The following is a 24,485-nucleotide window of genomic DNA, read 5'->3' as shown; positions in this document are numbered from 1 at the left end:
ATTGATGGCTGATTAAAAGGTGCTTTTCTTCAGGATTATCCTATGAATCGAGGTCTTCACTTTGGAAGATGGAAGTGAGATGAATTTCCAAACACAATTCATTCAAACTGCAGGCCGAGTGGTTGGGTTGTTGAATTGGTAATCCAGGGTTTGTGGATGAATAGACTTTGTCAAAGCCATTTGAACATAGAAATAACAGCAATGTTCTGTACATGTTGGAAATCTCAAATCAAAACATCAGCATCTGTTGAGAGAGCAAGAGTTCGAATGAAAGGTCACAGACCTGAAATATTAACATTAACACGGACTATCCACATTGGAGCCTGTTAGTTCAGCTGCTTGGCGTGTGGTGCTCATCACACCAAGGTTGTGGGTTTAATCCCCATGCAGGCCAATGCTTTGACCAGCGATACTTTTTGTGGTTCCTTTGGGTACATGATGCTGTTGTGTTGTCATTGCATTTATAATCCACAGGCCATGGCTTGTACTCAGGGGCTGAGATTTCAATCCCACCAAGGCAGCCACTGCTGCATTTTGGATTTCATTAACTAATGCAAATCCAGCTTATTTTAACTCTGCTCAGTGAAGGTGGCTTGAAATTATCATCGATTGCTGGAAAAACCCTTATGGTTCGTTAATGTGATTTAAAACCGTAGAAGAATTATGGCACAGAGGAGGCCATTCAGCCTGTCATGTCCATGGTGGCTGAAAAAACTAGCTGCGCAATCTAATCCCCCTTCCAGCACCTGGCCTGTAGCCTTGCAGGTTACAGCATTTCAGGTGCATGTCCAGGTGTATTTCAAAAGAATTGAGTGTTTCTGCCTCCAGCACCCATCCTGGCAGTGAATTCCAGACTCCCACCACCCTCTGGGTGAAAAAACCTTTCCTCATGTCCCCTCTAATCCTTCTACCAATCACTTTAACTCTGTGCCCCCTGGTAATTGACCTCTCCACTCAGGGAGACAGGTCCTTCCTGTTTACTCTATCTAGGCCCCTCATAATTTTGTACACCTCAATTAAGTCACCCCTCAGCCTCCTCTGTTTTAAGGAAAACAATGCTAGCCTATTCAATATTTCCTCATTGCTGCAACTTTCGAGCCCTGGCAGCATTCTTGTAAATCTCCTCTGTATTCTCTCCAGAACAAAAATGTCCTTTCTGTAATGTGATGACCAGAAATGTGTGCAACACGCCAACAGTGGCCTAAACAGCATTTTATACAGTTCCAGCATTACATCCCTGCTTTTGCCTTAGAGTCATAGAGTTATCGAGTTATACAGCACAGACACAGGCCCTTTGGCCCATCTTGTCCATGCTGGCCATCAAGGACCTAACTATTCTATTCCCATTTTCCAGCACTTGGCCCGTAGACTTGTATGCTATGGTGTTTCAAGTGCTCATCTAAATACTTCTGAAATGTTGTGAGGGTTCCTGCCTCTACCACCCCTTCAGGCTGTGTGTTCCAGATTCCAACCACCCTTTGATTGAGAATTATTTTCCTCAAATCCCCTCTAAACCTCCTGCCCCTTACCTTAAATCTATGCCACCTAGTTATTGAGACCTCAACGAAGGGAAAAAAAGTTTCTTCCTGCCTACCCGATCTATGCTCCTCATAATTTTATATACCTCAATCTTGTCCCCACTCAGACTTCGCTGCTCTAAGGAAAACAACCCTAGCCTATCCAGTCTCTCTTCAGAGCTGAAATGCTCCAGCCCAGGCAACATCCTGGCGAATCTCCTCTGCACCCTCTCCAGTGCAGTCACATCTTTCCTGTAGTGTGGTGCCCAGAACTGTACACAGTACTCCAGCTGTGTCCTAACTAGCATTTTATACAGTTCCATCATAACCTCCCTGAACTTATATTCTATGCGGCTAATTGATACAAGTATCCCATATGCCTTCCTAACCACCTTATCTACCTGTGCTGCTGCCTTCAGTGATCTATGGACAAGTACACCAATGTCGCTGTGACTCTCTGTACTTCCAAGGGTCCTACCATCCATTGCATAATAACCTGCTTTGCTAGACTTCCCAAAATGCATCACCTCACATTTCTCAGGATTAAATTCCATTTGCCACTGCTCTGCCCATCTTACCAGCCCATCAATATCATCCTGTAATCTAAAGCTTTCATCCTCACTATTTACGACATCACCAATTTTCGTGTCATCTGTGAATGTACTGATCGTACCTCCTATATTCACATCTAAATCATGAATATACACCGGAAACAGCAAGGGTCCCAACAGATCCTTGCAGTACAGCACTGGTCACAGGCTTCCAATCGCAAAAACAACTGTCAAGCCTCATCCTCTGCCTCCTGCCACTAAGCCAATTGTGGATCCAATTTACCAAATTGCCCTTATTCAAGAAGGGTAGCAGAGATAAACCAGGTAATTACAGGCCAGTGAGTCGAACATCAGTGGGAGGGAAACGATTGGAAAAAATTCTGAGTGATAGGATTAATCTCCACTTGGAGAGACATGGATTAATCAAGAAGTGTCAGCATGGCTTTGTCAGGTGGAGATCATGTCTAACAAAGTTGATTGAATGTTTTGAGGAGGTGACTTGGTGTGTCGATGAGGGTAAAGCAATTGATGTAGTCTACACGCTCTTCAGTAAGGTTTTTGACAAGGTCCTGCACGGGAGATTGGTCAAGAAGGTAAGAGCCCATGGGATCCCAAGCAATTTGGCAAATTGGATCCAAAATTGGCTTCGTGGCTGAAGGCAGAGGGTGATGGTCGACAGTTGCTTTTGCAATTGGATCCTGTGTGCAGTGGTGTACCACAGGGATCGTTGCTGAGACCCTTGCTGTTTTTAGTGTACATTAATGATTTAGATGTGAATAAAGGAGGTATGATCAGTACATTTGCAGATGACACAAAAATTGGTGATGTCGTAAATAGTGAGGAGGAAAGCTTTAGATTACAGGATGATATAGATGGGCTGGTAAGATGAGCACAGCTGTGGCAAATGGAATTTAATCCTGAGAAGTGTGAGGTGATGCATTTTGGGAGGACTAACATTGCAAGGGAATATACAATGGATGGTAGGACCCTAGGAAGTACCTAGGGTGTACTTGTCCATAGATCACTGAAGGCAGCAGCACAGGTAGATAAGATGGTTAGGAAGGCAGATGGGGTCGTTGCCTTTATTAGCTGATGTATAGAATATTAGAGCACGGAGGTTATGATGGAGCTGTACAAAACGCTAGTTAGGACACAGCTGGAGTACTGTGTACAGTTCTGGTCGCCACAGTATCGGAAGGATATGATTGCACTGGAGGGGACGTAGAGGAGATTCACCAGGATGTTGCCTGGGCTGGAGCATTTCAGCTATGATGAGAGACTGTATAGGCGAGGGTTGTTTTCCTTAGAGCAAAGAAGACTGAGGGCGGACATGATTGAGGTATATAAAATTATGAGGAGCATTGATTGGGTAGATAGGAAGAAACTTTTTCCCTTAGCGGAGGTGTCAATAACCAGGGGACATAGATTTAAGGTAAGGGGCAGGAGGTTTAGTGGGGTATTGAGGGAAAAGAAAATCACCCAGAGGGTGGTTGGAATCTGGAACACACTGTCTGAAGGATTGGTAGAGGTCAGAACCCTCACAACATTTCAGATGTATTTAGATGAGCACTTGAAATGCCATAGCATACAAGGCCACGGGCCAAGTACTGGAAAATGGGATTAGAATATCTAGGTCCTTGATGACTGGCACAAACACGATGGACCAAACGGCCTGTTTCTGTGCTGTATAACTCTGACTCGATGACTCTAAATGCTAAGAGAAATATTTTGTAGCATATTTCAATTATGATTTCATTCAGGATAGAGAGAAGGAGGCAGAGCTATGGAAAGAGAGAGAGTGATAGAGCATGAAAAGGAGAGACAGGGATGTAATCTGGATAGTAATTTAGGAGAATAGAGTTAGGGAGAGACAGGAACAGAAAAAGGTAAGAGACACAGAGATAAAGAGACAGAGAGAGAGATGGACACAAAAGGTCAGAAGGAGTGACTGTATCAATCTTTTAAGCATCTGATTTATCATCGTGATTTGGATGTTGCTGAGAGATTGTCTGTGAAACTGAGAGAGGGAACCCTGGACTCCTGTCTAACAATGTTCTTGCCTTGTATATTAATAAACTCCTACCTAAAACAGATTTATCTGGCTATGATCACATTGCTGTTTGTGGGATCTTGCTGTGCACAAATTTTGCAGTGTTTTCTGCATTGCAATGGTGTACAGACCTATTTCTGTCTCTCACCAGCCTACTCTCTCTATTTCTCCCCAGCCTTCTCTCCTTTTTTCTGTTTAAACTTTTGATAAATAATAAAAATGCGACAGACAGCGATGTGATTTGTTGTTATTATCAGTGGGAGAGAATGGGGAAGGAGTGGCTCCCAATTATCTAACGATCATCACATTTCTGCTTGTGGGATCTTGCTGTGCACACAATGCCTTCAGCGTTTTGGACTTTTCAACAATGGCCACACTTTACACATTAATTAATGGATTAATTTCACAGCATCAGGACTGCTTTCACAATGTTTGTTATAATTCTTGAATAATGCTTGTGTTTTAGGCAGTGAGATGCATTTTGATGTTTAAATGCAATGTGAAACAGCCATTTTAACTCATTTTAGAGTCATCGAGTCATTTACAGCATAGAAGGAGGTCATTCGTTGAGTTTCTGATTGTGGATTTCTCTCTGTGTGTCTCTCTCTTTCTCCCTATCTTTCTCTCTGAATGAGAGAAGTGGGAGAGAGAGGAAGGAGAGAGCGAGGGAAACAATGGGTTGTCATCCTTTCATCTACGAAAGATGATCGACATGAAGCAAACAAGCCATTTGGGGGGGTGGGGGAGGGGGGATCTTCTCTTGGTTCACCTTTGCTGATGGCTGTAAAAGCCAATCGTTGAGACGCGGGCTCTGCCACAAGTGCTGCACATGAAGCTGTCAAGTGATGCTGTGAGTTGTTGCTATTTCCCTCCTTCGTCAGCTAGTGACTCCCAAGTGCGATAGTCGACATTTCGGGCCTTCAGGTCAAGCTTGCAAGCAACCTTGAAGCGGAGCCTTGGGCGCCCACTGGTTGTCTGGCCCCGGCTACCTTGGTCCTTGGGTTTGCAACCATCCTCTATCTTGTGGACTCGTCTGATCCACCAAAGCCACCTCTGTTTGATTAGTGCCAACACACTTGGGAGCTCTGCCTTTGAGAGGACTGCCACATTTGTGATTTTGTGCTGCCAGGATATACCCATAATGGCCCACAGACAGCAAAGATGGAAATTATTGAGCTACTTTTCCTGGTAGCTGTCAATCACCCATGTTTCATAGCCATACAGCAAGGTGTTGAGATCACAGACCTTATAAACTATTAGCTTGGTCCTAATGGTCAGCATGATGTTATACCATGCACCTTTCACAAGTTGGCCAAAAGTGGTAGCTTCTTTCCCTCTGTGTGTGTCGAGCTCTGCAATCACGAGACAATTTATTTCTCACTGTGGAACCAAGGTAGCAGAATTTGCTCATCACTTCCAGTTAGGTGTTATTTGTGAGATCAAGGCTGGGGTTTCAACAGCTTGTATCATGACCATGGTTTTCTTCATGCTTCTAGTCAAGGAGAACAAATTACAGGCATGAGAAAGGCAGTCCATGCGCTTTGCAGCTCAGGTTCTGTGTGAGCGACTAGTATAGCATCATCAGCATAGAGGAGTTCTCTGAGCGGGACGTGAGGTGTTTTTGTCTTTGTTTCCAGCCTTGAAAGATGTGGAGAGGCTGAGAGCCAGGGAGGTGCAGTGATAAAGTTGCAGGAAGAGATAGAGAGGGTGAAATATACAGGTTACATCGGGTGCTCTGGAACAGCGGTTCTCAACCTTTGTGTTTCTGAGACCCCTTCCGCCTCCACCTTGTTGTAAAAATATCTCAAACCCCCTAAAAACACAAGACTTTTTTATTTAGGTAAGAATGAGTGACACAGAGAAACCTATTTATTTATTATTATTATTCCACTCTGGAGGAAGCTCTTGTCCAAGAATTCCTCGTGTCAAAACACACACACTCTCTGCATTGACATGTTACAGCTGCTAGCATCTCCTGGAGAGAGAAATGAAATATTGTTGAGAACAAAGCAAAGACTTTTTATAATAAAAGACACATCAATAGCCTTTTCTCTGTCACTCACTAACATTGACAATCTCTGCATCATTTACACATCCCCACAATAAACCCAGAGGCTGTAAAGTGGGAACAGATGTAAATTGTGAGAGGGACTATTAGGTGCTGAGATCTTTCCCATTGTCATGTTAATTTAGGTACCAGGGCTGTTTTGAACAGAAACATTCCAGGGAGCTGCTTTTTGATGATCTGTGAACTTATTCCTACAAGGTTATTGTTGAGAACATTTACTGCATCTTTCAGCTAATCAACAGAGGGACAGTGACATGACCAGGCCCCAGTCTGTCCAGAAGCTGATAAACTCTCTTTAAAACTGCCATTAAGGTGTTAATTCCTTATCATTGTCCCAGGATTTATCTTTACACATCAGGCCTTTGGGAATTGTGTGAGAACGGGGTGGGAGGATGGTTTGCTATACAGGCTGGGAGCTGGGCAGTCACTAAACACTGGAGAGCCCCAGAGCCTGTCTCTCTCCCTCTGCGTTTAACCTGTCATTTCAATCTCTTTCTCACCCTCTATTTCTCTCTCTGTCTCACCATCTGTTTATGCCTCATTGTAAAAACACAAACATTGGTGATTCCCCATCCCTCTTCTGTTCACTGTCCCCGTACCCACTCAGCCCAGGATTCGTGTTCTGTACATTCAATGTCACAGTGTGAAGAAGCTGATGATTCCTTCGGGAGACCTTTTAAACTCACTGTCCCAGGATTTACTTTTTTGCAAATCAGATCTTCTGGAAGGTGCAATAAACACAGAAAGTGCTGGAAATACACATATATAAATACATATAAATTCTGCAGCACTGTATCAAATGCCTTTTGAAAGTCCATGTACCCCACATCAACAGCATTGTCCTCATCAATATAATAAAAGCAAAATACTGCAGATGCTGGAAATCTGAAATAAAAACAAGAAATGCTGGAAATACTCAGCAGGTCTGGCAGCATCTGTGGAAAGAGAAGCAGGGTTATCATTTCGGGTCAGTGACCCTTCTTTGAAATTATTATTATTATTGTCCTCATCAACCCTCTCTGTGATGTCTTCAAAAACTCCAGCAAGTTAGCTGAACATGATTTTCCCTTAACAAATCCGTGCTGGCTTTCCTTAATCAACCCACATACTGAGTTAGGTGACATATTGAGTATTCTGGAAGGGAACAAAACATTACAAAGAGACATTGATAGATTTAGTGAGTGGAGAAAACAGTGACAGCAGGAGGTCAATGTGGGGAAGTGTGAGGTCATTAACATTAGAGTCATGTATGGAATGGAGGAGACCATTCAGCCCATCAAGTCCCAGACAGTTCTCCACACAGTAATCCACTCAGTCCGACTCCCCTGCTTGACCCCTGTAGTCCTGCAAGTTTATTTCCTTCAAGTGACCATCCAATTTCCTCTTGAAATCACTGATTGTCTCTGCTTCCACCACCCTCATGGGCAGCGAGTTCCAGATCATTACTACCCACTGTCTAAAAAAGTGCTTCCTTCTATTCCCTCTGCATCTCTGGCCCAAAACTTTCAATCTGTGTCCCCTAATCCTTGTACCATTAGTTAATGGGAACAGTTTTCCTTGTCTAACTTATCCATGCCTGTCATAATCTTTTACACTTTGATTAAATCTCCCCGCAATCTCCTTTGTGTGAAAGAGAACAACCCCAGCTTTTACAACCTCACCTTGTAACTAAAATCTCCCTCCCTGGAACCATTGTGGTAACTTAGATCTAAGGAAGATGAATCAGAATAATTTCGAAATAATTAAAAGTTAGGAACTGTGAAGGGACAGAGAGATTTAGGGTTTCATGCACAGAAATCACTAAAAACTACTGGACTGGGAGAAAAGTGAATTAAAATGTCTAATGGAATGTTTGCCTTTATCTGAAGGGTGAAAGTAATTCTGCAGTTATTTGCAACTCTGGTTACACATCATCTGAAGTGAGGTAAATAAAAGCAAAATACTGCAGATGCTGGAAATCTGAAATAAAAACAAGAAATGCTGGAAATACTCAGCAGGTCTGGCAGCTTCTGTGGAGAGAGAAGCAGAGTTAATGTTTCAGGTCACTGACCTTTCATCAGAACTGACAAATGTTAGAAATGTAAAAGGTTTTAAGCTAGTAAAACGGGGATGGTGCAAGAGATAACAAAACAGGTGTTTTTCTGGACAAGATCACAGAGAATACCTGACCAGAAGGTCATGGAACAAAGGCAAACGGTATGTTAATGGTGTGATGAAAGACAAAACGTGTGAGGTGTTCAGTTCTGGGCAGCACATCCCCGGAAGGATATATCAGCTGTGCAGGAGGTACACTGCACATTCACCAGAATGATATCAGGACTAAAAGGGTTAAATTGTGAGGACAGGTCATATAGACTGGGTTTGTATTTCATTGTGTATGAAGATTAAGGGGTGATGTAATTCATGTAATAAAGAAGATTAAAGGTTTTAAGAGGGTCGATAAAGAAAAATGATTTCCTCTGTTGGTGGAATGCAGAATAAGATGACACAACATTAAAATTAGAGCTGGACCATTCAGGGGTGCTGTCAGGAAGCACTTCTTCACACAAAGGATAGTGAAATCTGGAACACTGTTCCCCCAAAAAGCTGCTATGGATGGGGAGAAAAGGAAAATGTCAAAACTTGAGAGTGATGTATTTTTATTGGGTAAGGTTACAGGGATATGTAATCAACACGGGTAAAGGTAGTTGTAATATGGATCAGTCATGATATAACTGAATAGAGGAACAGGCTTGAGGGGCTGAATGGCCTCCTCCAACTCATGTGTTCCTCTGTTTTACAGGATCACTGGGACTGATTCCCTGAGGCTCTTCTCACAATACCGGGACCTTCTACTCCTGACCATTATGGAGCAAGGGTTTTCAGGGTGGTCTAGACAGGACAACAATCTCCCCTTCATAGACACATGATCCTGACTGTGAGGTGACAGTGCGTCTGGGAGAACGATGGGTGGACACAGTGTGTGTTGTTATTTTAATGATAATCTGAACCTCAAGAAACAAACCACCCTGAGAAGTGAAATAAGGTTCGTTGGCTCCTGTTATCTGGGCTGTTTGAGCTGGACAAGGCCTGACCCAGCACTAACAGGACAGTATAAGTCCACTGGGAGATGACATCAGGCTGAATTCAGACTCAAATACATCACTTTCATGAAATAATGAGTTGAGAAAGGGTTCATTAATAACCTTGTAGTAAAGAGGCCTCGAGGGAAGTGTAACCATTATATGGTCAAATTTTATATTGAGTTTTAAAGTAATTTAGTTTGGGACAATACTGGGGTCTAACGTCTAAACAAAGCAAACTTCGTAGGATGAGGGGCGAGTTGGCTAAAGTAGATTGGGACACTACATCAAAAGATATGATGGTAGATAAGCAATGGCTTGCATTTTAAGAATTAATACATAATTTGTAACAAATGTACAATCCTTTATGTCACAGATATCCCATAGAAAAAGTGGTCCAACCATGGCGAACAAGAGGTGTTAGAGGTAATATTAGATTGAAGGAAGAGACTCATAATGATCCCCAAAAAAGTGGTATGCCTGAGGATTGGATGGATTTTAGAATTCAGCAAAGCAGGATCAAGAAATTAATAAGGAAAAAAAAATCTGAGTGCAGATTAACAAGAGACATAAAAACAGATTGTAAATGTTTCTATACCTATAGAAATAGGAAGAGATTAGAGAAAGGAAATGAGGGCCCATTAGAGAGAGACAGTTGAAATTAAAATGGGGAATAGGGAAATGGCAGAGACATTAAACAAATGATTTGTATCTGTCTTCATGGTAGAAAACACAAAAACATTCCAGAAATAGGAAACCAAGTGTCGAGTGAAAATGAGGAACTGAAAGAAATCAGTATAAGTAAAGAAATAGGAATGGAAAAATTGAAGGGACTAAGTGGCAACAAATCCCCTGGACCTGACAACTTTCATCCTCAGGTTTTAAAAGAGGTAGCTGCAGAAATAGTGGATGCATTGGTTTTGCTCTTCCAGAATTCCATAGATTCTAGAGCAGTTCCCAAGGATTGAAAGGTAGCAAACATAACCTTGCTATTCAAGAAAGCAGAAAGAGAGAAAATGGGGAACTATCAACCAATTAGCCTCACATCAGTTGTAGGCAAAATGTTAGAATGTAGTATTCGGGGAAATGGTAACAGGGCACTCAGAAAATCATATTATGATTAAAAAGAGACAACATGGACTTGTGAAAGAGAAATCACGTTTAACAAATCTGTTGTAGTTTCTTGAGGATGTAACTAGTAAGGTGAATAAGGGGGAAGCAGTAGTTTATTTGGATTTTTAAGAAGCAAGAAGCATTTGATAAGGTGCCACACCAGAGGTTATTACGCAGTTAGGACTCATGGGATTGAGATAATATATTAGCATGGATTGAGATTGGTTAATGGACAGAAAGCAGACAGCAGGAATAAATGGGTCATTTTCAAGTTGGCAAGCTGTAACTAGTAGGGGAAAGTAGCTTGGGCTTCAGCTATTTACAATTGATAGAAATGGCTCAGATGAAGGGATTGAGTGTAATGTATGCAGGTTTGCTGATGATACAAAGTTTGGTGGGAAAGCAAGAAATGAGGAAGACAGAAAGAGGCTTCAGAGGGATACAGACAGGTTGGGTGGGTGAGTGGGTAAGAACATGGTAAATGGATTACAATACAGTGAAATGTGAAGTTATCCACTTTGATAAGAAAAATTTTTTTAAAACAATTTTTAAAATGTATGTTGAGAAACTGAGAAATGTTTGCATTCAGAGGGACCTAGGTGTTGTTACGACCAAGGTGGGAGTAATGCACTGTTAATTCAGTCCCATTGCTTCACAGGTCACAGCGTATTAGTAAAGTTTCCCATCTACTAGAAATTAGCCAAATTAAACACTTTATTTATCCCCCAGAATAAAGCACACAAAACCAGATTTCTTCAAACAACAAAATTAACTATTTATTAATAAACTAAATCTTAGACAATAATGGGATGAATCAATGCATATATATATTTAAAAAAACTTCTTATTCTTCCCAAGCCTCATGCACACACACATATATTCAAAAACCAGTTAACTGGGGAGAAAGAGTTTTTGGTGTTCAACTGTTTCTTCAGAATAATAAAATTGTTGGTGGTCTGGTAGGATATTTCAAAATTGGTGAGGTGGCCCAGAGTTGAAAAGTCAGAAGCCACTCAAAGTCTCTCCAGGCAAGTTTGTTGAGCAGTCTGTGATGAGGAGACGGTCAAGGCAATTTATCTCCAGCAGGCGTCACACAGATCTTTCAGCAAAAGGTCTACTTAAATTTTAAAGTTGCAGTCCAGCAATAGTAGCTTTCTTGAGATTTCAAGATCTCCCAAAAAGCACATGAGTAACAGGAATCAATCTTGAGACAGAGATTTTTTAGAAGCAATAGGAATTTGCTACCTTTCACAATGCAGGGCTTCCTCTCAGCAAAGGAGCCTTTCTCCACAGGCAGCAGCAACTCCTCTTTCTCTGGGTCTTTTCCTCTCCAGGCAGAACACAGACACAACTCAAATGTGGAATTTTGTTCTACAAGAGATGCCTTCTTTTCAGGGAGAGGTCTTTTTCGAGTCTGCCAAAAAACACAAGTCCCAGCCAGTTTGTTCTACCTCCTGCCTGCCCAGCACTGATCTTTCACAAAGCAAAGTGAAATTGAACTCTTAACAATGTCACGTGACCTATCATTGTCCTTGCTGTTGTTGCTTGGAAACAAGTTGCCTTGGAGACTGTGCCCCACCCAGTTCAGCATTCAATTTTCTCAGTCTTGCAAAACACAGAACTCCAAGTTTTTTCCTTTGTTAAAAGCAAAGCACATGTCACAGTGTCCTTGTACATGAATCACAGGAAGCTAACATCGAGGGAAAGCGAGTAGATTAGATTAGATTAGAGATACAGCACTGAAACAGGCCCTTCGGCCCACCGTGTCTGTGCCGAACATCAACCACCCATTTATACTAATCCTACACTAATCCCATATTCCTACCAAACATCCCCACCTGTCCCTATATTTCCCTACCACCTACCTATACTAGTGACAATTTATAATGGCCAATTTACCTATCAACCTGCAAGTCTTCTGGCTTGTGGGAGGAAACCCACGCAGACACAGGGAGAACTTGCAAACTCCACACAGGCAGTACCCGGAATCGAACCCGGGTCCCTGGAGCTGTGAGGCTGCTGTGCTAACCACTGCGCCACTGTGCCGCCCTCAGGATTAGGAAATTAGGAAAGCAAATAGTATGTTAGCTTTCGTTACAAAGGGATTGGGGTAGAAGTGAAAGAAGTCTTACTACAATTATACAGGACATTGGTGAGGCCCCACCTGGAGCAGTGTGTGCAGTTTTGGTCTCCTTACTAAGGAAGGACATACCACCATTGAGGGAATGCAATGAAGGTTCACTAGTCTGGCTCCTGGGATTGTTCTATTTATTCATGGTCTGTGGGTGTTCCTGAAATGGCCAGCATTTATTGCCTATCCCTAATTGCCCCTGAGAAGGTGGTGGTGAGCTACTTCCTTGAATATAACTGAGTGACTAGCTCAGCCATTTCATCGTGTAGTTCAGAGTCAACCACATTTCTGTGGGTCTGGAGACAGAGCAGATCGGGTAAGGACGGCAGATTTCCTTTCCTGAAGGAAATTACTGAACCAGGTGGATTTTTAGGACAATCCGTAGTTTCATGGTCACCAATATTGATCCTAGTGTTTTAATTGCAGTGGTGGGATTTGAATTCATGTCTCAGCATCATTAGTCCAGGCCTCTGGATTACTAGTTCAGTAACAGAACCACTATTGTACAGCACCCCCACTCTGCTCCATCTCCTCCTATGAGGAGAGATTGCGTAGATTAGGCCCATATTCCCTGGGGTTTAGAAGGAGATGTGATCTGACTGAAACATCAATCCTTGAGGGACTTGGCAGGGTCGATGCTGAGAAAATATTTCCCCTGTCTGGGCAATCTAGAACACCGGGTCACTGTCTCAGGATAAGGGATCAGACATTTCAGACTGAAATGAGGAGAAATTTCTTCATTGAAAGGGTTTGGAATTGTCTTCCCCAGGGAGCAGTGGATGCTCAGTCATTGAGTATATTTAAGACAGAGATTGATAGATTTTTGGGTATTACGGTAATTAAGGGATATGGGGATAGTCTGGGAAGGTGGAGTTGAGAAGATCAGCCATGATCTGGGTGAATGGCAGAACAGGTTCGAAGGGCCAAATGGCCTCCTCCAGCTCCTATTTCTTATGTTCATTAAACCTCAGTCTGGTTCCTCTCGAGCTGCTGAGTGAGTGAATTAAATCTTTCTTGACAAATCACCAAGATACCAGATGACAAGTCATACCCGAAACATCATTTATTGGTTACAAATCACAACTTAGTTAAATCTGGACACACAGACACTTTATAAACATGTATAAACACATTTAAAAGTAATCAGAGTTATCCAGCAGTTCAGCACTAATAGGGAGAGTATTTCACAAAACAAGTAACAAAGATTAACCAGACGATTCAGTGATTGACTGTAAATCAACACTAATGGATGCCGAGTATTAATTACAGCAGGGACCGGAGTCTGAGCTTATAAATTGGTGAGTTTACTTGAAGACTAATTCCTTCACTATCTGGCATGTTAACAGTTGTGAACAGCCTGTCTATCCAACAGCTCCAGTCTACGAGTGCTGAGAAACACACAGAGCTTAAACAGCCTCATTCTTGAGCTGAAGAACAGACTTTTTCGTGTCAATATAGAGTTACAGGATTGGCCTGTGATCTGTTTATTGTTCATCTTTTGTTCAGTACATTCACTGAGTGGATTTCAATTGAAAATGAGGTTTGAAGACATGACGGTCTATTCACACATGAATGAGAGATGCTGTGGGCCAGACGCTCAGTCCAAGAGGAGCAACTGACATCAGAAATAAACCCCAACTGTCAGAATGAACATGGTTCAGTCTGGATATGATTAACAGCAGCAACAGCAGAATCCAACCCCTGTAATTATCTGTGAACTCGCTGGTGTCTCAGCAGATAGGATGGCTGAGTGAATCCCTTCCTACACACGGAGCAGATGAATGACCTCTCCCCAATGTGAATGAACTGATGTGACACCAGGTGGGATGACTGAGTAAATCTCTTCCCACATACGGAGCAGGTGAATGGCCGCTCTCCAGTGTGAACTCGCTGGTGCGTCAGCCGAGCAGTTGAATCAGCAAATCCCTTCCCACACTCAGAGCAGGTGAATGGCCTCTCACCAGTGTGAACTCGCTTGTGTTTCACCAGCTTGCATGAAGTAGTGAATCCCTTCCCACACTCGGAGCAGGTGAATGGCCTCTCCCCAGTGTGAACTCGCTGGTGTATCTGCAGGGTGGATGAAGCAGTGAATCCCTTCCCACAATCAGAGCAGGTGAATGGCCTCTCCCCAGTGTGAATTCGTTGATGTGCCAGCAGGTTCCCTGACAGAGAGAATCTCTTCCCACACTCGGAGCAGGTGAACGGCCTCTCCCCAGTGTGAACTCGCTGGTGCATCAGTAGGGCGGATGAACGAATGAATCCCTTCCCACAATCATTGCAGGTGAATGGCCTCTCCCCAGTGTGAACTCGTTGGTGTGTTAGTAGGGCGCATAAATGAATGTATCCCTTCCCACACTCAGTGCAGGTGAATGGCCTCTCCCCAGTGTGAATTCGCTGGTGTGTCTGCAGGTTTGATAACTGAGTGAATCCCTTCCCACACTCAGTGCAGGTGAATGGCCTCTCCCCAGTGTGAACTCGTTGGTGTGCGAGTAGGGAGGATGACTGAGTGAATCCCTTCCCACACTCAGTGCAGATGAACGGCCTCTCCTCAGTTTGACTGTGTCGATGAGTTTCCAGCTCAGACGTGTAATTTAATTTTTTCTCACGGTCCCCACATTTCCACAGCTTCTCCCCAGTGTTACTACACTTGTGTACCGACAGGCCAGCTGATCGGCTGAAGCCTCGTCCACACACAGAACACGTGTACGGTTTCTCCACACTTTTTGCTTCCATGATCAAAGGCCGATGATATTCAGATCCTGATGAATGGAGTGACTGTCAAATCTTGAGGTGATGTTTGATTTTCCCGTCCGCAAATCCTCCCTTTCTAATACCCTGTAACATGAAGTTACAACAGGAAAAAGGGAGTGAGAGAGAACCCACAAAAACACAAAGACAAGTTGTGAAATTGAGCTGAATAAATCTGGTAATTTGTGGGACCAGCCCAGAGAGTGGGCGGGGCTTCAGGGTCCCAGTGAGCAGGAGAGAAAATCATTGACTCATTAATTTTATGCTCACTCTGCACACAGGGGCTGGAGAACTGAACCCAGGCACAGTAGAGGGAGGAAAGAAATGGTGCAGATGGTGTCATGGGTTTGGATTTCAGCACAGGGAGGAGGGAGAGTGTGTGGGACTGCGATTTACAGCTTTGGGGAAACAAGAGAGGAATAAAATGTTCCATAGGATCTCGAATTGTCTGTTCTGAATTTCTATCCTGTACTGACAGTGATGACTTTTATTACCTCCTTTTACAGGGTATTAAGAGAGGATTTACACACATTGATTTGATGCTCACTCTGCACACAGGGGCTTTCGCACCATCTCTCCTGAAGGTGCTGGGGTCACTGTTTACATCCCACTGAACTGTAAGAAAGAATATCTTATTAGATGATATTAAAGATAGTATTATATTATAATAATATAACGAGAGGCCGTTCACCTGCTCCATCTGTGGGAAGGAATTTAATCGATATCCAAAATGCTGAGACACCAGTGAGTTCACAAGTGACTGTAGCTGTTGCATTCTGTAATTATTGCTGCTGTTAATCACATCCAGGACTGAACCATATTCATTCTGACAGTGGGGTTTATATCTGCTGTGTTAATATTCTTTATCGCTGGGGTGGAGTTTAATATTCCAGCAATTGGTTTGCTTTACTTTGTAACTTTTACTCTTCAAATAAAGTAGCTCCCTTTGGGCTATTCACAGGGTTTTGTGGGATGAAACCAAACAGTGATTTACTTGTAATTTTTGCAATTTTGTATATTATATTCACTGCTCACAATGAGATCTGTTCGACATTGGGAAGACCAAACACAGATAGGGTGATCACTTTGAGAAACATCTCCATTCAGTCTGCAAGCGTGTTCCTGAGTTTCCAGTCACTTCCCATTTTAATTCTCCGTCCCACTCCCACTCTGACCTCTCTGTCCTCGGCCTCCTGCCCTGTTCCAATGGGAGCTCGAGGAACAGGACTTGACAACCTTCCGGACTCAACATTGAGTTCAGCAGTTTCTGTAATAACAGACAGTTGTCAGGATCTGGAACGCTCCACCTGAAAAAGGTGGTTGAACCTGATTCAATCAGTCATTTTAAAAGGGAGTTGACAGGTATTTGAGAATGAGGAACTTACAGGCTTACAAACAACAAGTGGGTGTGTGGGACTAAGCACAACTGCTCTTTCAAAGGGCCAGCACAAGCACAAAGGGTTGAATGGCCTCCTTCTGTGCTGTAAATTTCTATGATTCTGGGAGTTGGCCATTTAGCCCCTCGAACCTGTTCCACCAGGAAATGAGATCATGGTTGATCTGTGATCTAACTCTAAATACCCGACTTTGTCCCATTTCCATTAATACCTTTGGTTAACAAAGATCTATCAATGTCAGATTTAACATTAACATTGATCTCGCATCAACTGCTGTTTGTGGAAGAGAGTTAAAAATTTCTACCACCTTTTGTGTGTAGAAATGTTTCCTAACTTTACTCCTGAAAGGTCTGGCTCTACCTTTTACTCTACGCCTCCTAGTTCGACACTCCAGAACATCCAGCCCACGGGTCAGAATCCAGCCTGCCAATGGTATCCATCTGACCTGCCAAAACATTCAGTGACTGACCATGGTTACAGCTCCTTTACCAACATGGCGGAGACACGTCACTGCACATGTCCTCCTTTACCAAGATGACAGACAAGCTTCCGTACCTGATATTTTGGCTCCTTTAGTAAGATGGTGGTGCCCGGGCTGAGCTGCTTCTCTGCTGGCGCTTCCCGCCCAAACTCCATATCCAGTGCAGCCTTCCCGGCCGTGAGCTCAGGACCCAGGCCAAGCACTGGCTCTGCCTGCGTATGTACTCAGCCTGGGCCTCAGGCTCTTCATCACCGTCTGAGGAGGTGCAGGCCCAGCAGCAAGGTGCAGTGGTAACCAGGCCCTGGGAGCAGGCTGCAGGGGTGACCGGGCCCTGGGAGCAGGCTGCAGGGGTGACCGGGCCCTGGGAGCGGAGCAGAGGCCGACACGGAGACAGAGGCCGGCCAACATGGAGCGAGAGAGAGAGAGCGGGGGAGGGGGAGAGAGAGCGGGGGAGGGGGAGAGAGAGAGCGGGGGAGGGGGAGAGAGAGAGCGGGGGAGGGGGAGAGAGAGAGAGAGCGGGGGAGTGAGAGAGAGAGCGAGAGCGCACGGGAGAGAGAGCGAGAGCGGGGGAGCGGGAGAGAGAGAGAGAGAGGGAGAGAGAGCGGGAGAGAGCGGGAGAGAGCGGAAGAGAGGGAGCGCGGCGAGGGTGAGAGAGAGAAAACGCTAGGGGGGGAAAGAGAGAGAGAGCGGGGGCGGCGGGGAAAGAGAGAACAGGAGAGAGAGAGAGAGCAGGAGAGAGAGAGAGAGAGAGAGAAAGCGGGAGAGAGAGAGAGAGAGAGAAAGCGGGAGAGAGAGAGAGAGAGAGAAAGCGGGAGAGAGAGAGAGAGAGAGAAAGCGGGAGAGAGAGAGAGAGAGAGAAAGCGGGAGAGAGAGAGAGAGAAAGCGGGAGAGAGAGAGAGAGAAAGCGGGAGAGAGAGAGAGAGAAAGCGGGAGAGAGAGAGAAAGCGGGAGAGAGAGAGAGAGAAAGCGGGAGAGAGAGAGAGAGAAAGCGGGAGAGAGAGAGAGAGAAAGCGGGAAAGAGAGAGAGAGCGGGAAAGAGAGAGAGAGCGGGAAAGAGAGAGAGAGCGGGAAAGAGAGAGAGAGAGAGCGGGAGAGAGAGAGCGGGAGAGAGAGAGAGAGAGAGAGCGGGAGAGAGAGAGAGAGCGGGGAGAGAGAGAGAAAGGGAGAGAGAGCGGAAGAGAGTGAGCGCGGCGAGCGAGAGAGTGCGGGGGGATGGGGAAGAGAGAGAGAGCGGGGGGGAAAGAGAGAGAGAGAGAACGGGGGAGAGAGCGCGGGGGAAAGAGAGAGAGAGAGAGAGCGAGATGCAGTGGTTAGCACCGCAGCCTCACAGCTCCAGGGTCCTGGCTTCGATTCTGGGTACTGCCTGTGCGGAGTTTGCAATTTCTCCCTGTGACCGCGTGGGTTTTCGCTGGGTGCTCTGGTTTCCTCCCACAGCCAAAGACTTGCAGGTTGATAGGTAAGTTGGCCATTGTAAATTGCCCCAAGTGTAGGTAGGTGGTAGGGAATATGGGGTTACTGTCGATGGGTGGTTGTTGCTTGGCACAGACTCGGTGGGCCAAAGGGCCCGGTTCAGTGCTGTATCTCTAAATAAAATAGAGAGAGCAGAAGACAGGGAGAGTGCGAGATCAAGATCTCTCCTCACAAATGGAATCTATCTGGAATTCTCTGCATCGCTACATCAAGTGTGCAGGCAGACAATGTCTGCTACTGCAAGCAAAAACCATGCCAGGTAACTCACTAAATCAGTGTTCAACATAGTGTTGGGAAAGTAAGTTAATACATTAGTTTCCTCATTTAAAACTTATTCACAAAAATGCACATTTTTGTTATATTGATGAACAGTCAAATAAATTTCTAATACCTTTACCTTTCCGAAAGTTGCTCACATCTGGCCCCCTATGTAGGACAACATTTAGAATGTAGCCCCTAATGCATAAAGGCTGGACATTCCTGATCTATACTATCAGATGTAACATCCTGAAAATTTCCAGGTTGTCAGAAGGGATAGAGTGAGGCAATATATGCTTAATGGCACAGTTCTAAAGAGTGTGCAGGGACAGAGGGACCTGGGGGTTCATATGTATAGATCATTGAAGGTGGCAGGACATATTGAGAACAGTTAGCAAAGAATACGGGACAAAAACAAGAAATGCTGGATTCACTCAGCAGGTCTGGCAGCACCTGTGGAAAGAGAAGCAGAGTTAACGTTTCGGGTCAGTGACCCTTCTTCGGAAGAATACGGGATCTTGAGTTTGATAAATAGAGGTATTGAGTGCAAAAGCAGGGAAGTTAAGGGGAACTTTTATAAAACTCTGGTTCATCCAGTTCTGATCACCACACTTTAGGAAGGATGGGAAGGTCCTCGAGAGGGTGCAGAGGAGATTTACCAGAATGGTTCCAGGGATGAGGGAATTTAGCTCCAAGGTTAGGTTGGAGAAGCTGGGATTGTTCTCCTTGGAACGTGGGACTGGGAGCTTCTTATTGGGGGTGTTGAGGCCTACACCGGATGTTTCTGAAGCCTCCCTGCACATCCGCCAGCTTCATTCCTCCCCTGCACTCGGCGATTTATCACCCACTGAGGATCTGACACGACTGCTTCCGTCCAGCTCGAGCACCTTCACTGCCTTTGATTCTGTGAGCAACTCGTGCAATAAAACAAAAGCAAAGTCCTGCAGATGCTGGAAATCTGAGAGAAAAGGAGAAAATGCTGGAAATACTCAGCAGGTCTCTGTGAAGAGAGAAACATATTGAATGTTTCAGGCACATCAAACAGCCGGTGCCTGCAGCCTGGAACTCGGAGTGGGAGAGGGAGGAAGAATGAGGAGAGACAATATAGTCCAACACTCACAGCAACCTACAATCCACCGACATTACCGGGATAGGGAGACAGTTTAGAAACACTCAGCAACACGACTCCAGTAAAAGATCCCAGGAGGAAAAGGGGGAGCAGTGTGTGTACCTGCCCTGATATCCCCCTCCCCAGGCCTGTCAGTCAAACCCCCCACTCCTCCCAGTCCACAGCTCAGCCTATCAGCTTCCTGCACCTTGAGCCAGCCCTGCCCAGGTGTGGCCGAGTCCAAGGGGAGTCTTTGTGGAACCAGGGAGTGGGGGAGGGGGGACCTCCTGCCCTGTGCTGTGTCCCAAATGGTTCCTCCCTCCCTCAGGCCCCTTTATAACTGAGCTCAGTTTCCCGCAGCTGCCGCCCGCTCGGTGCAAACACAGGACCGGGAGTTTGTTATTGGGGGTGTTGAGGCCTACACCGGGTCTTTCTGAAGCCTCCCCGCCCACCAGCCGCCACTTACCGGCTGCAGAAGCGACTCACAAGCGTCTCTCCGGCGCCTTCACCCTCTGGCTTGAAACACTAGTCCGCAATGCGCCTGCGCACCCGGGACTTAATCTCTGACCTCACAATGTCTGGGTGATTAACGGCAGCGCCGGACCAATAGGAAAAGGGGGCGGGACAGGAGGACAGATTCTGCGCAGTTCCTCCCTCATTTGCTTCTCTTTGAAAGCCCGAGGATGAATCCATCAGCATCCGGGACCTGTCAGCCCGCAGCTCCATTAGTTCCTTTTCATAAAACTGTCTCATTCCCTTTGAAATGTTTCAATTAAACCTGCCTCCACCACACTCTCAGACAGTGCATTCCACACATTAACCACTCGCTGGCTGGAAAAGTTTTTCCTCATGTTATTTTTGTTTCTTTTCCCAGTTACTTTAAATCTGTTCCCTCGCGTCCTCAATCCTTTCACCAGTGGGAACAGTTTCTCTCCATCTACTCTCTTTGACCTGATGCCATGAGACATCATGGGGTCCGGAGCCCATGTTGAGGACGTCTCGGGCAACTCCCTCCTGACTGTATACACTGTGCCGTCACCTCTGCTGGGTCTGTCCTGCTGGTGGGACACCTAGGGATGGTGATGGCAGTATCTGGGACATTGTCTGTAAGGTATGATTCTCTGTCCAGACCTCTCATGATTTTGAATACCTCGACCAAATCACCTCTCAGCCTTCTCTTCAAGGAAAACAGCACACTTTTTCTTTATCATAATCTCTACCTCTTTTATAATCCAGGGAGCTCTGGATTTATTTGCTCAACCTTTCCAGTTCGAGGGAACATATGTTGACTGTGCCCGAACTCTCTCTTTTTTGAAGGTTACCCATTGTTCAGCTATCAGGTTTCCTGGCAACTTTTGAATCTCATTTATTCAGCCAGCTCCATTCTTACCCCATTGAAGTTGTCTTTCCCCAGTTAATCACTCTTACTCTGGATTGTTCTTTGTCCTTTTCTATGGTCAGCCTAAATCTTATGATACAATGATCATTCTCCCCTACATGCTCCCCAACTGATACTTGATCCACTTGGCCCACCTCATTCTCAAGAACCAGGTCCAGGAATGCCTCCTTTCTCATTGGACTAGCAACATACTGTTGTGGAAAACTTTCCTGAACAACTCTAAGAACACTTGCCCCTCACTGCCCTTTACACTACTACTATCCCACGATATGTTTGAATCAAGTCGCCCATTAGAACTACCCTATATTTTTTGCACCTCTCTGCAATGTCCTTGCATTTTTTCTCCTCCAAGTTCTTCCCACTAGCTGGTGGCCTCTTGACAACACTGAGCAATGTAAATGCACCTTTTTTGTTCCTTCGTTCGAGCCAAATTGATTCTGTTCTTGACCCCGTCGGGACATCCTTTTTCTCCAACACTGCAATGTTCTCATTAATCAATACTCCACCGCCCCTTTCCCTTTCCTTTCTTTGCTGAAGACCTTGTATCCAGGAATATTTAACACCCAGTCCTGCCCTTCTTTGAGCCAGGTCTCTGTTCTAGCCACAAGATCATATTTCCACATGGCAATCTGCACGTGTACCTCACCAATCTTATGAACCACACTCTGTGCATTCACATACATGCACATTAACACTGATTTAGACTTTATTACTTTCTCCCTGACTCTGACCCCACCTTGTAACTTGCTATTCCCTACTCTAGTGCCATCGATCTCTCCCAGTATTCTGTGCACCTTGGTGTTCCGGTCTGATATTTTCCCCTGGTTCCCATACCCCTGACAAGTTACCAGTTTTGCTTCCCTCCAATCTGAGCTCCCTCTCAGGTTTCCATCCCCTTACCAATCTAGTTTAAACCCTCCCCAACAGCACTAGTAATCTCCCTGTGAGGATATTAGTCCCAATCCTGCTTCGATGCAATCCGTCCATCTTGTACAGGTCCCACCTGTCCCAGTGCCTCAGAAATCTGATGCCCTCCCTCCCACACCAGTTCTCCAATCACCTGTTCAATCAGTCAATTCTCCTATTACTTTGCTCACTTGCACATGGGAGTGGGAGTAATCCTCAGATAACTGCTTTTTGGGTCCTGCTTTTTTAATCTCCTTCCTAGTTCCCTAAAATTTGTTGTCAGGACCTCATTTACCCTTTCCATCTATGTTAATGGTGCCAACGTGGACCACGACCTCTGGCTGTTCACCTTCCCCCAGATCAATGTCCTGTAGCCGTACCGTGACATCCTTGATCCTGGCACCAGGGAGGTAACACACCATCCTGGAGTCCGATCTATGGCTGCAGAAAGACTTCTGTGTTCCCCTGACTAATGAAAGCCCCATCACTACTGTTCTTCCACTCTTCCTCCTCCCCTCCTGTGCAGCTGAGCCACCTGTGGTGCCACAAACTTGGCTCTGTCTGCACTCCTCTGAGGAACCATCACCCACACCAGTATCCAAAATGGAAAACCAATTAGCAAGTGAGATCATATCAGGGGACTCCTGCACTACCTGCCTGGTTCTCTTAGACTGTCTGTCGGTTACCCATTCCTTATCCTCCTGCATGCTTCTAACCTGTGATGTGATCACCTCCCTAAACCTGCTATCCATGTAGTTCTCTGCATTGTGGATGCACCACAGTGATTCCAGCCACTGCTCGAGCTCCAAACCCTAGAGCTCAAGCTTGTGCAGCCGGTGACACTTCCTGCAGATATGTTTGTCTGGGACACATGGTGCGTCCATGACATCCCACATGTCACAAGCTGTGCATTGCACTCGGCCAAGCTGCACTGCCGTACCTTAACTTACCAGACTACTTAGAAGTAGAATATGTGACCAGTTACTCAACCAACCAGCACCTTTCACTGCACAGAAACAAGAACCAAATACTGGAAGACAAAAAAGTAGAAAAAAGGAACACCTCCTCTCCCCTTCACTGAACTCACCACTCAGCAAACACATACCTCCAGACTCTGTTTACAATCTGCACTCCTTATCAATCTTTTAGTCATTCTTTACTGTTTTTCTATATTCTGTCCAACATTCTGATCTGCCACCCATCTTTGTGCAATTATATGCTTTTCCTTTAATTTTGATATGACCTTGAACATTTCCAGTAAACCATCGATAGTGAGTCCTCCCCACTCCGAATCCTGTTCATACTGAGAATCCCAGGGTGGAGAGCTGGGATATCCTGTCTCAAAACACAGTCACAGAGACACAGCATCATTTACTGCACAGAACAAGGCCATTTGGCCCATCAATTCCATGTCAGCTCTCCAGGGAGCAATCCACTCAGTCCCACTGCCCCACATCAGCCCATAGCCCTGCAAGTTTATTTCTTTCAAGTGACCATCCAGTTTCCTTTGAAAATCATTGATTATTTCCATTTCCACTACACACATTGGCAGCGAGTTCCAGGTCAGAACCACTTGCTGCATAAGAAGTTCTTCCTCACATTCCTGCTTCAACTCTTCCTCAAAACCTTCAATCTGTGTTCCCTAGTTCTTGTACCATTAGTTCATGGGAACAGTTTTTCTTTGTCTAATTTAAATAAGTCTCTCAGAATCTTGTGCATTTCTATGAAATTTTCCCTCAATCTCCTTTGCTCCAAGGAGAATAACTCCAACTTCTCCAACCTACCCTTGTGAACTCTCTGCTGTGTCAGCAGGTGGGATAACTGAGTGAATCCCTTCCCACACACACAGCAGGTGAACGGCCTCTCCCCAGTGTGAACTTGCTGGTGTGTCAGCAGGTGGGAGAACTGAGTGAATCCCTTCCCACGCACGGAGCCGGTGAACGGCCTCTCCCCAGTGTGACTGAGTTAATGAATATCCAGCTTTGATGGGGACCGAATCCCTTCCCACAGTCCCCACATTTCCATGGTTTCTCCATGGCGAGGGTGTCCTTGTGTCTCTCCAGGTTGGATGATCAGTTGAAGCCTCGTCCACACACAGAACACGTGTACGGATTCTCCCCGTTGTGAATGGTGTGATGTTTTTTCAGGCTGTGTAACTGGTTAAAGCTCTTTCCACAGTCAGTCACTGGAACACTCTCACTCGGGTGTGTGTGCGTCTCGGTGCTT

General features: G+C 45.1%; 1 protein-coding gene across 3 annotated transcripts; it reads right to left on the bottom strand.

Moving 5' to 3' along the window:
• Window positions 1–13,574: 13,574 nt before the first annotated feature.
• On the bottom strand, window positions 13,575–24,485 carry LOC137349392 (zinc finger protein 235-like). Of its 3 annotated transcripts, none has more exons than XM_068014916.1 (2): window positions 24,044–24,485; window positions 13,575–15,327 (listed from the first exon to the last, which is right to left on the bottom strand). In XM_068014916.1, the coding sequence occupies exon 2, from the start codon at window positions 15,223–15,225 to the stop codon at window positions 14,200–14,202; it is 1,026 nt and encodes a 341-aa protein (XP_067871017.1). In that variant the 5' UTR covers window positions 15,226–15,327; window positions 24,044–24,485; the 3' UTR covers window positions 13,575–14,199. The 3 variants fall into 3 exon arrangements, with proteins under 3 accessions (XP_067871017.1, XP_067871015.1, XP_067871016.1); XM_068014914.1 differs by lacking the exon at window positions 24,044–24,485 and adding an exon at window positions 20,421–20,558; XM_068014915.1 differs by lacking the exon at window positions 24,044–24,485 and adding an exon at window positions 15,788–15,851.

Source organism: Heterodontus francisci, chromosome 34 (assembly GCF_036365525.1).
Source record: "Heterodontus francisci isolate sHetFra1 chromosome 34, sHetFra1.hap1, whole genome shotgun sequence".
NCBI classification, from domain to species: Eukaryota; Metazoa; Chordata; class Chondrichthyes; order Heterodontiformes; family Heterodontidae; genus Heterodontus; species Heterodontus francisci.
This window is presented reverse-complemented; position numbering and strand designations above follow the sequence as displayed.

Excerpts from the sequence above, each read along its gene's own strand:
- LOC137349392 (XM_068014916.1), bottom strand. The coding sequence starts at position 15,225 with ATGGAAGCAAAAAGTGTGGAGAAACCGTACACGTGTTCTGTGTGTGGA.